Source organism: Parasteatoda tepidariorum, chromosome 2 (genome assembly GCF_043381705.1).
Source record: "Parasteatoda tepidariorum isolate YZ-2023 chromosome 2, CAS_Ptep_4.0, whole genome shotgun sequence".
Classification (NCBI taxonomy): domain Eukaryota; kingdom Metazoa; phylum Arthropoda; class Arachnida; order Araneae; family Theridiidae; genus Parasteatoda; species Parasteatoda tepidariorum.
The window spans coordinates 71,078,008-71,092,345 of NC_092205.1; the positions used below are offsets into that span (position 1 = coordinate 71,078,008).

General features: G+C 33.1%; 2 protein-coding genes across 2 annotated transcripts in view; one reads left to right on the forward strand and one right to left on the reverse strand.

The window, feature by feature from the left end:
• LOC107436422 (salivary peroxidase/catechol oxidase) overlaps window positions 1-6,496 on the forward strand; it is a 31,578-nt gene extending 25,082 nt beyond the window's left edge. The window contains exons 12-14 of the mRNA XM_016048138.4: window positions 465-640; window positions 1,380-1,476; window positions 6,359-6,496. Coding sequence (XP_015903624.2) covers window positions 465-640; window positions 1,380-1,476; window positions 6,359-6,431 — 346 coding nt within the window. The 3' untranslated portion in view covers window positions 6,432-6,496. The remainder of the gene's footprint in view (window positions 1-464; window positions 641-1,379; window positions 1,477-6,358) is intronic.
• Window positions 1-10,318, reverse strand: part of LOC107436423 (bromodomain-containing protein DDB_G0270170) — a 99,098-nt gene extending 88,780 nt beyond the window's left edge. The window contains exon 1 of the mRNA XM_071177709.1: window positions 10,213-10,318. The gene's annotated coding sequence lies outside the window, so the exon portion shown is untranslated. The remainder of the gene's footprint in view (window positions 1-10,212) is intronic.
• Between the last annotated feature and the right edge of the window lie 4,020 nt (window positions 10,319-14,338).

Consider the following 14,338-nt stretch of genomic DNA (forward strand, 5'->3'; position numbering starts at 1 on the left):
TTAGCTGGCATATCAAAAACCATGAATGCATAATGGAAAATGTTTGATGATAGTGACCATCAAATGCTGTTGGACCATCATTAATCGCACTGAAACCAACATAAACCATCAAAATGATTTGATGGAACAATCAAGAATTTTGACTTGTTCAAGCAAATGCTGCCATAATTTACCCAAGCGTGACGTCGCTTGGAGGTATCCAATTTCGAACTTTGATTTTAAAAGCATTATAGGTTACGTTACTATGACAACTTTGGTTATGAATGGACAATGAAACAGCTTTAATAGTGAAATTATAGTACAGTAGTTCGCGTCAAAAATATTTTCCTTTTAATTCCTGAATTCTTTACTTTGAATTCAAGAATAATTTTTTTTCAGTGTTCGGCATAATTATTTTCCATTTACTTTGTTGACGTTACGAAATTTATCTTCTGAATGTATTTAATATTATGTTTCGTTTCTAGTCCTGGTGCTGTAGATGAAATAGATTTATATGTAGCAGGAGTGTCTGAATTTCCAGTGAACGGTGGTATTTTAGGTCCCACCTATACCTGCATTGTTTCCAATCAGTTTAAAAATTTGAAATTCGGAGACAGGTTCTGGTACGAGAATTTGGATCATCCGGGTGCTTTTACGAAAGGTAATTCAAATAATTATTATATTCAACATTATGCTCAAGATTTGATGAAATGTTTCCTATGGTTATTAATTTTAATACTGCAAAATTTAAAAAAATAAAAATTGTGAACTTGAGAAACGTGAACACTATTCGTTTCGTTAAAGGAAACGCACTTCTTAAGTAAAATTTCACTGTAATGGCCCAAATAGCTTTCGAGAATCTTGAGATTTGGAGACTAATTGTTTCGATAGCTCAGTTTATACCAGTTTCATCCACTTTCGAAGTGCATTTTTAGGAACTCTTACGAAAGGAAGGAGTACATTCCTTTAATAAAGAACAAATCTATTGCTTAAAAGATTTTGGATAACTGTATTAAAAATAAAAAAAGAAGACCGCAGTTGAGTTAATGGATTAAAAAAAAAAAAATCAAAAATATATTTGTTTCCGAATCCCCCCCCCATTTTGATGGAAGTAGACGTAGACAGTATGAAGTCTCCTTTAAAAAGAAAACCACAGCAACATTTAAAAGGACAAACAATTAGTCAGTGCCAGAAAAAGCATAATTTATTATCCTGTAATCCTATTTCTGAATTCCGTAACTTAGAATCGGTTAGAAAATGAGTTCGTAAGGTTTTGTATATACATTTTGCATCCAGTTTAAGACAATAGCTTCCTTTTCCCCCCCTCCTAAACTCGTAGAGGGGTGGAACTTTTTAGATTTTCATTATCCTGAAATTTGATATTAGAAATGTATTTACAGAACAAATCCTCTCGATACAAAAGACAACACTGGCATCACTATTGTGTAGGAATTCTGACATACAATATATTCAGCCAAATGCATTTATAGCAGTGAGGTAAGTGGCATTTTAATTTTAAACTCAACACGTTTCCTTTTTTTAATTTTTATTTTGGAATACAAAACCCCCTTTTTTTTAAACCGTATGCCAACGAAGTGATGTAAGAGGGTAATAAAAATTAAAAATTAACACCAATTTTTTATCAATAATTTTTATTATTAATTTATTAACCCTCAACGGTGCAAAAGTACTTCCCACAAAGCTCAAGCTATATTCCATACGAAAAGAAACTGTGGTATTTTTAATTCAAAAATAAAAATATTTATATTTTAGTGAAAATTTACTAATGTTTTTTTATTAATTAATTATAGTTATAATAATATTTTATAATAGTTATTACATATATACTTATAAAATTTTTAAAAAAAAATGCTGAGTTAGCACTTTTATCTAGTAAATGGAAAGAGATATTTGGAAAAAGTAATTAACGAAAGTAGCAGATTGTAGAGTGATTTAGTACAAATTAGGCACATTGTAGCCATCAATGCTAAGTCGAAATTAAAAGAAACGCGTAACACGCTCATTGTATTTCCTACATTGTGATACCACAAAAAAAAATTTTTTTTCAAAAAAAAAGGAGGAAAAAAAACTACTTATTACAGGGTACCTTTATTTTCGATGTTCTTAAGAAAAGCTTGAAAATAGAATATTAAGCAAAGGTGAATTTAAAGTCGCCTCTACGTACACGCAGAAAAAATCCTGGTAAAATTACCGTACTGGGTACTTATTAGAAATTAGAGATATATGGTAATGACATTTCTGTTAAGAAAAAGTCATAATTCTGGTAATAAAAAAATATACTTTTCATTTAATTTTTTTCTGTTTAAATGGTAACAGACTGGAAGTTTCGGTTTTCAAAATTATACTTCTTATTACCACACATTTAGTAAAAAAATACACAACTGAAAAGCAAATTTAACCAAATAAATAATTCTTTTCCAATTGTTTTCATAAATTTTTCTACATTTACCAAATTTTATCGCATATTTTAAAATCCAATTTAATTGTTAATTTTATGAAATTCACTACCAAAGTTCTTCGGTAAATGTTACCGAAATTCTTAGTGCGTCTATAGAACCAGGAACAAAAATTTTACCAAATTCTAGTAGTTTTGATCAAACTTTTTATTCTTTTTTCCCTCAGCGGGGAATTGATATCCAAAAGGTGTCTATTCTAGCAAAATTTATGCTCTATAACGTTATCACTGTTTTTCTATAACGATTACGGTTTTTATCGAAACATTAACTCTTCTGTTATTCACCCAGGTGTCTCTGTAAACGGTATTAAAACTATAAATTTTATAATGCTAATTTTATTTATTTATTTATCTATTTTTTGGAAGCGCCTTTAGCACACCAACTGATTTCTCTTAACTACTGAATTTTAGCCAATTTCGGCTGATGTAAAGACATGTGAGTTTTATTTTAAATCTAGGAGGAATGCATAGTATTAGTAAATTAAATATCAAAATTTAATACAGTCAAATCCAGCTATAGTGAACCTTCAAGGGACCGAAATTTTAATATCTGTATTTATTTTGAAGTAGAAATTTCAAAATTATTATAAAAAAAAAATGAAAAAAAAAATCTGTCGAAGACAGAAAAAAGTTCACTATATCCACAAAAAATAACATTATACTTGTATAGCAAGGCACGAGACCGAACATTTCGTTCACTATATCCGGGAGTTCACTACAAACCGTGTTCGCTATAGCGGGGTGTGACTGTAAAAATAAATTTTTCAGTTCTTACCCTTAAAGGATCATCGTCGTCATATAAATAGCATGGAACTTATATTTTCTAGATCTAATGTTGCGTATGTGATTGGAAAAATCGTTTAATAATTTTTAACATTCTTATTTACAGTTAATTTAATCGTAATTAAATTAATTATAATATCGTTTTGCGGTTTCACGAAGTAAAAAATATCACGCAAACAAATGCGCGTATTAAGCGTTTTTTTCTTTTCTTTAGCATTAATACCCGATATGCATACTATATCACTTTACAATCTACTACTTTTGTTAATAACATAACTTTTTCCACGTATCTCTTACTACACAACGGCCCTAACTCCGTAGTCTTTTACACGGTCTTATCTTGTAGAGCCCTTTTACTTTACCTATTCACCACTTTAACTGTGTAGCCGCCGACCGGCTGTGTAGGGGACAGGGAACTGTCTTTGCATCAAAAAAGGTCCTGGGTTCGAATACCGGGCAAGGCATGGATGTTTCTTCTCCTTTGTGTGTGAATGCGACCCGCCCTATAAATGGGTTGTGTGAATGGCGTGGCAGAAGTCGAATTCCTGGCCATAGATGGCGCCACTGAAAAACAGAAACAATCGCACCCCACTGCCTAAACAGGCATACGACAAAAAAAAAAAAAAAAAAAAAAAAAAAAAAAAAAAAAAAAAAAAAAAANAAAAAAAAAAAAAAAAAAAAAAAAAAAAAAACTGTGTGGCCATCCGAAACATAAAAGAGTGGCTTCGAATTTTAGAGGAAAGAACGTTTTCCCCAAAGCTCTAGATAAAAAAATGAGACAGATTGTAATTCACCGGTAAGTTTTGCAGTTTTAACGCTTTATTAAACAGTTGAATTTTACTTTTACCTTTCTTCGATTTTCAGTCGAAGTACCATTGCCTACTGTTTGATAAACCATTTTTTTTCTCTTTACTTAATTAAATATTTCGATGCTCAACTTATTTTAAATCAGTTTATTTTCATTTTTGTTAAAAAGTATATTTAGATTAGAATTTTATAAATCGAGCAGGGTAATTTGCTAAGTTAGTAAAATGAACATTATATTACTTTTATCGTCATTTACATTATTAAATAAAATTAAATCAGCATTACTCTGTCATCATGCTACTCGTCATATTACGCTAATCATTCACTAATCAAAAGTCAAATCATTCGACCCATTAGATGTGCGAATTAAAATCATGCTTATTATTCGTTTCTCTTTATCGTATGCAAAGTAATGTAGCTCGGAAACTCGCAAATTCTCATTAAATATAGATAAGCGATAAAAGCTAACACTTGCAGTCTTTGAAATTGTTTAAATGTTATGGTGATGCCCCGTTTTTTTGTAAAACTCGTATTAATCTGAGATCTGACGAATGCTTAGTAAACTTAAAATTAATACTTAGTTAACTTAAAACTTAGTTAACTTGAAAGGAATTTATTGCATAGTTTATTGAATACCGATACTACTAAGTACACTTATTTCCAGTAACTACTTGACGTCAGTACCTACGTAAGGATACATTTATTAAATGATCTAAAAATTTTGCACTATCGCGTAATGCAGTGTTTCCCAAAGTGTCGTACGCGTACCCCCAGGGGTATGGGAACAGTTTAGCGGGGGTACTCGTTCTTATGCGAAATATCTTGCAACAAGCGAAAGTTTCAAAAATTTATATTTAAAAACAAAGCTGGCCATGAAAATTTACGATTACGTATTTTGCTTTTGGCTATTTTTTGCAGAGTTAGCAGTTAATAATTAGTGGTGTCAACAGCCAGTTTTAATTTTTAACTTTTGTGCGAATTTTTTATAGTAAAAAATACATTCATTTTTTTTATTAGTGGTGCACAGAGTTACGGAAAATTTAGAAAGGGTACTCAAAAGTCATAAGTTTGAGAAACACTGGCATAATGCATCCCGTACGTATATCATGCGTAAGTTCTGTAGAGATTGCGTGTACCGCAGCAAATGTGTCTGTGAACATACTTGAACGTGTGAGATGCTGCGTGAAAGTGTTAGATATCTTTAGATAATATATACAGGATGTAAAAAAAGTTTGGAAACAGTCAAGTATCTCGAGAAATATACATCGGATCGAAGAAGTGAAAATAGTCACTTTTAATAGTTTCTAACAACTATCCAATGATGCCAAACTCGATCTTTTACCCCCAACCCCTAGAGACGAAGCGAGGAGCAACTTTGAAATATGAAGCCCTACTTTTTTAATGGCAGATTCGGATTCTTCAGAAAAAAGTAACCCCATCTGAGTTATAAAATGTATGCATTTTGCTTCACAGATGGCGCTGTAACCGAGAAAATTAAATTACACACTGTTTCAAATAAGAGTACAAGCTGTTTATAATGGAAAGTCTCGAGACTCATTGGATTAGGAAGATAAAAATAGACAGGCTCAAAAAATTGTAACGATTTTTTTCCTTCGAAAAAGTGCTGAAACATTTTTAATTTAATTTTTCTCAATCTGATGGGTCTCAAAATACCACCAATTTAAACAGATTTTAAAGTTAATTTTCTCAATTACAGCGCCATCTGTGAAGCAAAATGCATAAACTTACAACTCACATAAGGTAATTTTTTCTGGAGAATCCAAATCTGTAATAAAAAAAATAGGATGTCATATTTAAAATTTCAAAGTTTCTCCCCCTCACACGTCCAGGCGTTGGGGGAGAGAGATCAAATTTGGTGTCATCAGATAGTTTTTAAAGCCTATTAAATGTGACTATTTTCTCTTTTTCAAATCCAAAATATTTTTTTCGAGCTATTTGACAATTTCCAAACTTTTTTTACACCCAGTATAAAGATGCATAGTAATAGCGCAGCCGAGGATAGTATCCTTTAAATTGGTAAGTCATATTAATATTACAAATAGTGTATACTTAGATATTATTACTACTAATATAAATATTACATACTTAGGTATTATTAACACTATAACAAATAGTATATAGTTAAACATTATTACAATTACAAATAGTATATACTTAGATATTATTACTACTATTACAACTAGTATATACTTAGATGTTTACTGAACGTACATTTCATTTGCAACAATACGAATTTTTTTTTTAACCATGCATGCTTTCTTAATGATATTTTACTGAAATTTTCTTCTACAGTGCTTCAAATCCCAAGCTTCACTGTAATTTCATCACAAGGGACACAGATCTTGATCTAAATCTTTGGCTTTAAGTATTCGCTGTCTGTATATACGTGTATCAAATAAATTATTTTTATTACGAAAATATTGAATTGAATTATATCACTTGTCATTTTTTGTGTCATCTTTATTCCTTTATTTTATACCCAGAAAGAAGTTTAAGTTATTTCTTTCTATATACAGGGTGTTTATAAAGTCCCGGACCCATTTTGATGTTTATTAACTCATAAAATAATAAAGATAGATTAAAATTAATAATATATATGGTTAGATAGACTCAAAAAGTTTCATGATCCTTGTCAATGAACTGCCACGTGTGCCCTCTTCGTCGCACGGAGAATATCAAGTTGATAGTCAATTTCACGCCAGGTAACGGCAAGCATCCTTTTATGTTTCTGGCATTGTTAATCGCCATAATGTGCGCATATGGGGATCTGAAAACCCCCATGAATACCGTGAGACATAAAGGGATTCCTCTAAGGTTAATGTGTAGTGTGGACTAATGCACGACCGAGTTATTGGGCCTTTCTTTTTTACAGAAAAGACGGTCTCATCAGTTTTATACTTAAACATGTTGGAAAACTTCGTATTTCCACAACTGGAAGAGCTTCGCCACATGTCTTTGTGCGACAAGATGGTGCACCACCTCATTGGGGTATCATCGCTCGTAGTTCTTTGAATGACCATTTTCCAGGAAGATGGATTGGGCGAGAAGCTCCAATTCCTTGGTCACCCAGATCACCTGATATAACGCCGCTGGACTTTTTTCTTTGGGGATTTATAAAGGACAACGCTTACAGGAGGATCGTGTCGAACATTGGTGACCTAAAAGCCAGAATTACAACCGCAATAGCCTCTGTGGATGCCGACATGTTCGCCGCTACCTGGCGTGAAATTCACTATCGACTTGATATTCTCCGTGCGACGAAGGGGGCACACATAGAAGTTCATTGACAAGGGTCATGAAACTTTTTGAGTCTATCTAACCATTTATGTTATTAATTTTAATGTATCTTTATTATTTTATGAGTTATTAAACATCAAAATGGGTCCGGAACTTTATAAACACCCTGTATTTAGAACTTGTAAGCGACAGCTACTCTTTCGTATGTGCGTACATTTGTTTTGCTACCCAAAATCTATAAGACTCAGGAACTTGAAAATATGAAGATGTGTAGGAAAATATATAAGGAGTACGATGGAAAGAAAAAAAATTAAGAATCAATTATTAGTTCGGGAACTATCAACTTGTAAACTTATGGTAAAAAATAACACGTGGGACGTCCTTTAGTCCTCAGAAAGGAATTCACAGGTAGGTACCTTATTTATGTCGCAACTAGAGCTGCAAAATGTGCTATTGGCGACTGTCTGGGAAACATCAGTATATTTTTAAAACTAAACTAACTCAGTGGCGCGACAGCCCATTAAGAGGGCCAAGGCCGACTGTGCCCACCTCAGTTTTCTTGACCTTGGGCTCTGGGGTGCGGGAGCATATGTTCCGGTCAGGTGGTCAGCCGAACGCGGAACCCCCAGTGTTAGTTCCCAAGCATGCTTGGTACTCATTTTATCGACCCACTGAAGGGATGAAAGGCTGAGTCGGCCTTGCCCGGCCCAAGGATCGAACCAAGGACCTGTGGCACGGCAGCGCGAAGCGCTACCACTCAGCCACCGGCGTATATTTTTATCCGTATATTTTTTATTTATTCAAATATAAAAGTATTATATATCTTTTCATTTAAGACATTATATTTAAAATAAATAATAATAAATTAAATTTTACTTTATTTTATTAAATTAGAACTTAAACATAAGCATAAAATTTTGATAAAATTTGAAAAATCATTGTTTTTCCTAATTTATTTTCAAAAAATCCATTTTAAGGGGACCCCAAGCCATGGTCTAATGGGTAATCCAGCCCTGGTGGCTTCCCTGCTTTGGCAGCTCGACGACCTGAGCACGAAGTCGATCGCACGATTGTTGTAGTTAATTTACGTCGCACTAGAGCTGCACGATGGGCTATTGGCGACGGTCTGGGAAACACCCCTGAGGATGATCCGAAGATATGCCATCACAATTTTAATCCTCTGCAGAGGGGATGGCACCCCCGCTTCGGTAGCCCGACGACCTGCACGCGAAGTCGAGCACTTAACGGTAGAACAATTTAACAAGGACCGATACTGCGTATCCTCGGTCCCTACGCAGACTGATCAAAGTGGTCACCCACCCGCAGCCTGTGATGCTTGACTTCGGTGTTCTACTGGGAACCGTGTCCTTACGATCAGTTCACAGCGGGACAAAGGAATTAACAGGCAAATCAAAGGATTGAATACGTAATGCCTAATGCGAGATGACTTTGTAATCTAATCATTGGATTTTCACGTACTAAGATGCGATCTTAATTATTCGTGGAAATAGCCTTAAATATGCTAAAATATTTCCGCAGGCGATATTTTAAGTTACGAAATATACTTTCTCTGAACAAACATGCTTTCGTTCAGACGAATTTAAATTATTGAACCTCAAAATATGGAGGCAATCTCTATCTGGAAAATGTCCCAGTTAACTGAGGACATTTTCAGGCTCGGAAAATCTTTCGAGCTTCGGAATTAAGTTTCGAGAAAAAGATTTTTTTGCACTGATACTGATTTATTTTTTTAATTTCGTAACTTAATGGAGATAGTCTGAAAAGGTATTTGCAAGCCAGCTACGATGATCTTGGGTTCTTAAAGCATTACAAACGCATTCAACAAATTATATTTAATTGAATTTTATAACAGTCGTTCAACAGCCAACCCAATTTTGGGTATAGGACTTTTAATGTTCAACTCCGTATCCTTGTAATTTTGGACCAATCCAGAAGACAAGGAAACTCCTGCACCAGCACCCCAGACGTATGATTTGTTATGGAACATGGAGGACTTAGTGACTCGACAGATTTAACGTGCATAGTCTTCGGAAGGTGGGGATCGAACCCAAGACCTCTAACATATGGGCCCAGTGCCCTAGCAACCAGACTATCCCGTCGCTCAAATTATATTTAAGAACAAAAGCAAGGAATGATGTTCATGGTACAGTGCCATAGAGGAAACAGAATGCAAATAATCCTTTTACATTACTGCACACAGAGCCATCTGTTGGATTTTAGAAATTATTATTATTGTCATTGAGAAATATTATTAACACCTGCTGTGCTGCGTTATGGTAATTCTTACTACAGTGACGGAATAGCATGCACCTAAAATTTTTAAATGTGGTGGATATTTAAATCATTATTCGTAGGATATAATTTCTAAATTTCAATATTCATTCGAAACTACCATTTTTTATCCTTATCAATAATGTATATTTCCTATGAAACTTTTCTCAGCAATTTCAAAAATTCACTACGAGAAACCACAGTTAGAATATTTTGTTAATTTTAATCCCTTTTGATTGGCTTTTTATTTTTATTGGCTACAACATTTTGACATTTCTTAATTGATTTTGTTTGGTGTGAAAAACTTGGTTTCACTCTTCTATAGTAATAAAGCCCACTTTTACATTAATTTACTTTCCTAGCTGTGTCCAAAATAAAAATATTCCTGTTGTATACCATTGAAAAAACAGTTATTCACATTTTCCTAAAGAATTAGGCTTTAAACTCTGCACAATTTACAATCAACTGAATAATATTAATTATTGTCCTACACTAAGCTCCAGAATGGGAAGAGAATTCCCGATTGGATCAAAATCAAGTTATCATTTAAAACTCAAGTTGCAAATAATAATTAAAACAGTCTGTATAAATTTAGACGTAAAGAAAATAAAGCCTACTTCACTTTTTAAGCTTTTCATCAAGGCATCTACAGATTATTGTACTAAAACGATGCATGAAAAACATTGTCTAATTCACTATTTCCGCCATCTATAGTCTCCGAATGGTTTATTTATTTTCACACATATATTATGCAAGCTTGCGTGCTCATTACAAAGTAGGACTTGTGAAGAAAGTTTAAGAACATACATCCCTGTTTACGCTGCACAGGGTTTGGCGGAGTTACGCGGTCTCCCGAACGGCTTTGGCAAAATTCAGAAATAACAGAGAATAAAGTATACGCACCGGCTCACGACGGAATTCGAACCCTCTACCTCTCAACCTATCCTATAACATCACTTTCTGCTGACTTACAGACAGTGCCCGATTTTGAATTACTTAAGCTCAGTTAAGCACTTGTTTGTGTTAAGGCTCTATAAGCGATAACAAGACACCAACTTTATTTCACTATCGTAGTGAGGAGGATGTCTTTCAGCCATCCTGGATGGTCTTCCACAAGCTCTGTTGGCATATGATACTGATACTTAGGTAGCGAATATTTATTTTTAGAATTGCTGGAAGTTTGTAATAGTTATTCATGATTGTTACATCTTGTTAACTTGGGACGGTTTTTCGAAGGCTCTATCGTTGCTTTTTGTTATTGTCGTTAATTTACGTCGCACTAGAGCTGCACAATGGGCTATTGGCGACGGTCTGGGAAGCATCCCGGAGGATGATCCGAAGACATGCCATCACAATTTTGATCCTCTGCGAAGGGGATGGCACCCCCGCTTCGGTAGCCCGACGACCTGCGCGCGAAGTCGAGCACATTACGGTAGCACAGTTTAACGAGGACCAATACTGCACACCCTCGGTCCCTACGCAGACTGATCCAAGTGGTCACCCACCCGCACACTGACCGTAGCCAGTGATGCTTGACTTCGGTGATCTGCTGGGAACCGTGTCTTAACGATCAGTCCACTGCGGGACGTTGCTTTTTGAGAATAATATGTTACTTTCAGAACTGCTGCAAGTTTCTCATGTCATGTAGGTCAAGTTGAGCGTACTTTTAGCTAGCGCCCGGTATGTTTATTATGAAAATGATTCAAAACATTAATATGGAGAAAAGCCAGAGTATTAAAAAAATGAAAAACATCTGCGGTCTTTTCAATATTCAAAAACTTACTCCAATGCTCATAAAAACATGCAAAAAATGAAAATAAAGCATTGTTTTTGATAATTTTCATCTTGGTAAGAAAAATGTCGCCAAACTGGCGATTTAAAAAAAAGTTTAATAACCTTTAAAAAAATAATAAGTTATTTGTCCGTTCTTAAGCACAGATAATTATTTAAAGCAAAATGGCATACATAGTTTAAAATTATAGATTTGCTTCAAGTAAAAGGCATTTAAACTGTGTTTTTTGTTTTAATTTTCGTTAGCAAAACAGCTTTGAAAAAAATCATCTTAACCTTACAGAATAGCTATGTGAAGAAAAGAAAATTTTGTGGAAATGAAAAGTTTGAAATAAATTTTTTTAACAATTTAAAAGTTACTCCAAGAAGAAAGCAGTCCTCAGTCAACACCTCCTAGATAAGAGCAGGCCTCAGCACGGGTTACCGTAAATATCCTTAAGTAGTCCAAACTTAATGACATATTTCGTATTTTCAACCCCTGCGCAGCTTAGTACCCCGAACGTAATGACATCATTCTTATTTTTCATCTACTGCGCAGTTATTTTCGTTAGATCGGACTACTAAATTGATCCGTGTTGAGGCCTTTCTTCTTCTAGGAGTTGTTGCCTCAGCACGGATCAATGTAGTTCAAAGTAACGGACATAAACTGCACAGTGGAGGTTAATAAGTCGTTCGGACTACTAAGCTGTGCAGTGGGGAAAAATAGGAAACATGTCACTACGTTTGTACTACTAAAGGATAAAATTACTTGTTTATGGTAACCCGTGCCGAGGCTTTCTCTCTTCTAGGAGGTATTGCTCCATCACTGCATTGATTGGGAAATATGTGAAAGTGGAAAATTATTCTTTGATTTTTTGCATCTCAAGAAGGAAGGATATCGCCAAATTGGCAATTTTTTAAATATTGAAGTCAAAACAATTAATATAAGCCGTGGACTATTAGAGTTTTTATTTTGTTATATTTATCTCCCATAAAAATATCTTGCAGTTTCCCGGCAACGTGCAGAAAGAGAGTGTAAGAGTTGGGGAAATTTAATAACTTATGTTTATACACGTAAAACATTGTTTCCAGCGTAGTTTTTCACGCTAAATGGAATGAAACTAGCAGATTGGTCATATGGGCTCTATGCACAAACAATACAGTTTTGTGACAGTACCAATTCATGCACATGATAATGCTATCTAGACAAATGAAATAAAGTTACTTTAGGTACAAGTAAAAAGTATTACTTTTGGTACTAAAACCTAACAGATCATCTCATGGTTAGTCACATTTGATGGAGCGTAAATAATTACAATATAAACAATACCTCTTAAATCGAAATATTAGTGTTTAAGTTTATCCCCATTTTCTTAGAATTAATTTAAAAAATTGCCTTTTAATTTAGCATATCAAATTCATTTGCACAATCTATTTTATATAAAATTTTGAAACATCGTAATTCATATTTCCACAGAAATTAGAAGCCATTTATTATTTCTTTTAAATAAAAATGAAAATAATTGTAACTATTAATTTCTGTTAGTGACATGAAGGATTTGGGCTAAATTATAAACACACTTTTTGGGTGATTAATTATCATTTTATTTCAGAACGCATCACAACTTAAATTACACAAAATACAGACAAAATTTTAAGAAAATAAAAACTTTGGTATCCAAGCAACAAATATATTTTTCTTTTAAATTAGCTATGGAATGTCACTTAATAAAGAGAGAAAAAATTATTCAATTAAAAATATAATATATATAATCACAATTGAGATGGAATATACGTACATGTTTTTTTAAAAGAGCACAGCTACCTGTGTCACAATTTTTTTTTTTTTCAATTTCTGAGTCCTGACCGCAATCTAAATGTACTACTGATTAAACATTTTCGTACAAAATTCAGGAATGTTGATCAGAGCGCTTCAAGTTTAAAAAAATAAAGACATCATACATGAAAAATTTAACAATAGTTGTCTAAGTACCGATCTCATATGACACAAATCTGCATTAAGCTATTATTTATAAAAAACAATGTTTTCCTTATTGCGTCGTATTTTGTTTTTTTTTACCAGTATCCATTAAAAAACATTCAACATGCAATTCCTTACAAGAAAATAAAAACTTTTCTTCTTATAAAACCCTTAAATAAAAGCTCAGTAAACTTTAAAAATAGAATTTTCTTTTTCCGAATGATTAACATGACATTTAATTTAATACAAAGTGTAATTTAATGAGAAACACTCACTTGCTCATTGCAGGGATGCTAACATATATTTAGAACTTGTTTTTGAAATCTTATTCAACATTTACCCTAGCTAAGTTAACTTAATTTTACATCAACCAAATAAGCGAGACTTTACAAAGTTTTTAAGCGTTATAGTACTCTGACTGAAAGTTAATAACACAAAAATCAATTTTTCTTGTTCCTCATTAAAATTATAGAACAACATTTTTGCCTCAAAAAGAAATACATTAAGCCAAATATGTATCCACTGAGCTCAATTAAAAAAAAAAAAAAAAACATTATTATTAATGCCAAAAATTTACTAAACTAAATCAAATGTTTACTTGCTTTTGAGTTGCATTCCTCTTTTTTTTCGAACACTATATTAAATGAATGAATTTTATTTTAAAGAACACCTGCCCAGGCTGTTCATAACATCCTCCAATTTTTTGTGTTACGTCTATTTTGGCGCAATATATACACCTATTCATTACAAAAAACGAATTTTTTAATTTTTATAATGTATTCCCTTTAAAAATCGAAAATATTTTTTTCTGCTATATAATTCATTAACTTAAAAAATATCTTTGTGTTGTGAAGGTGTATATGTCATGCCAAAAAAGTGTAACATATACATACGTCATTTTTATTTTGGAATTACGGTTTAAAATTCTGCAACGATCTATTTCGGAAAAACACAAATTTTTAAACAATTCATTGTTCGTGTTGTTGTTGTTT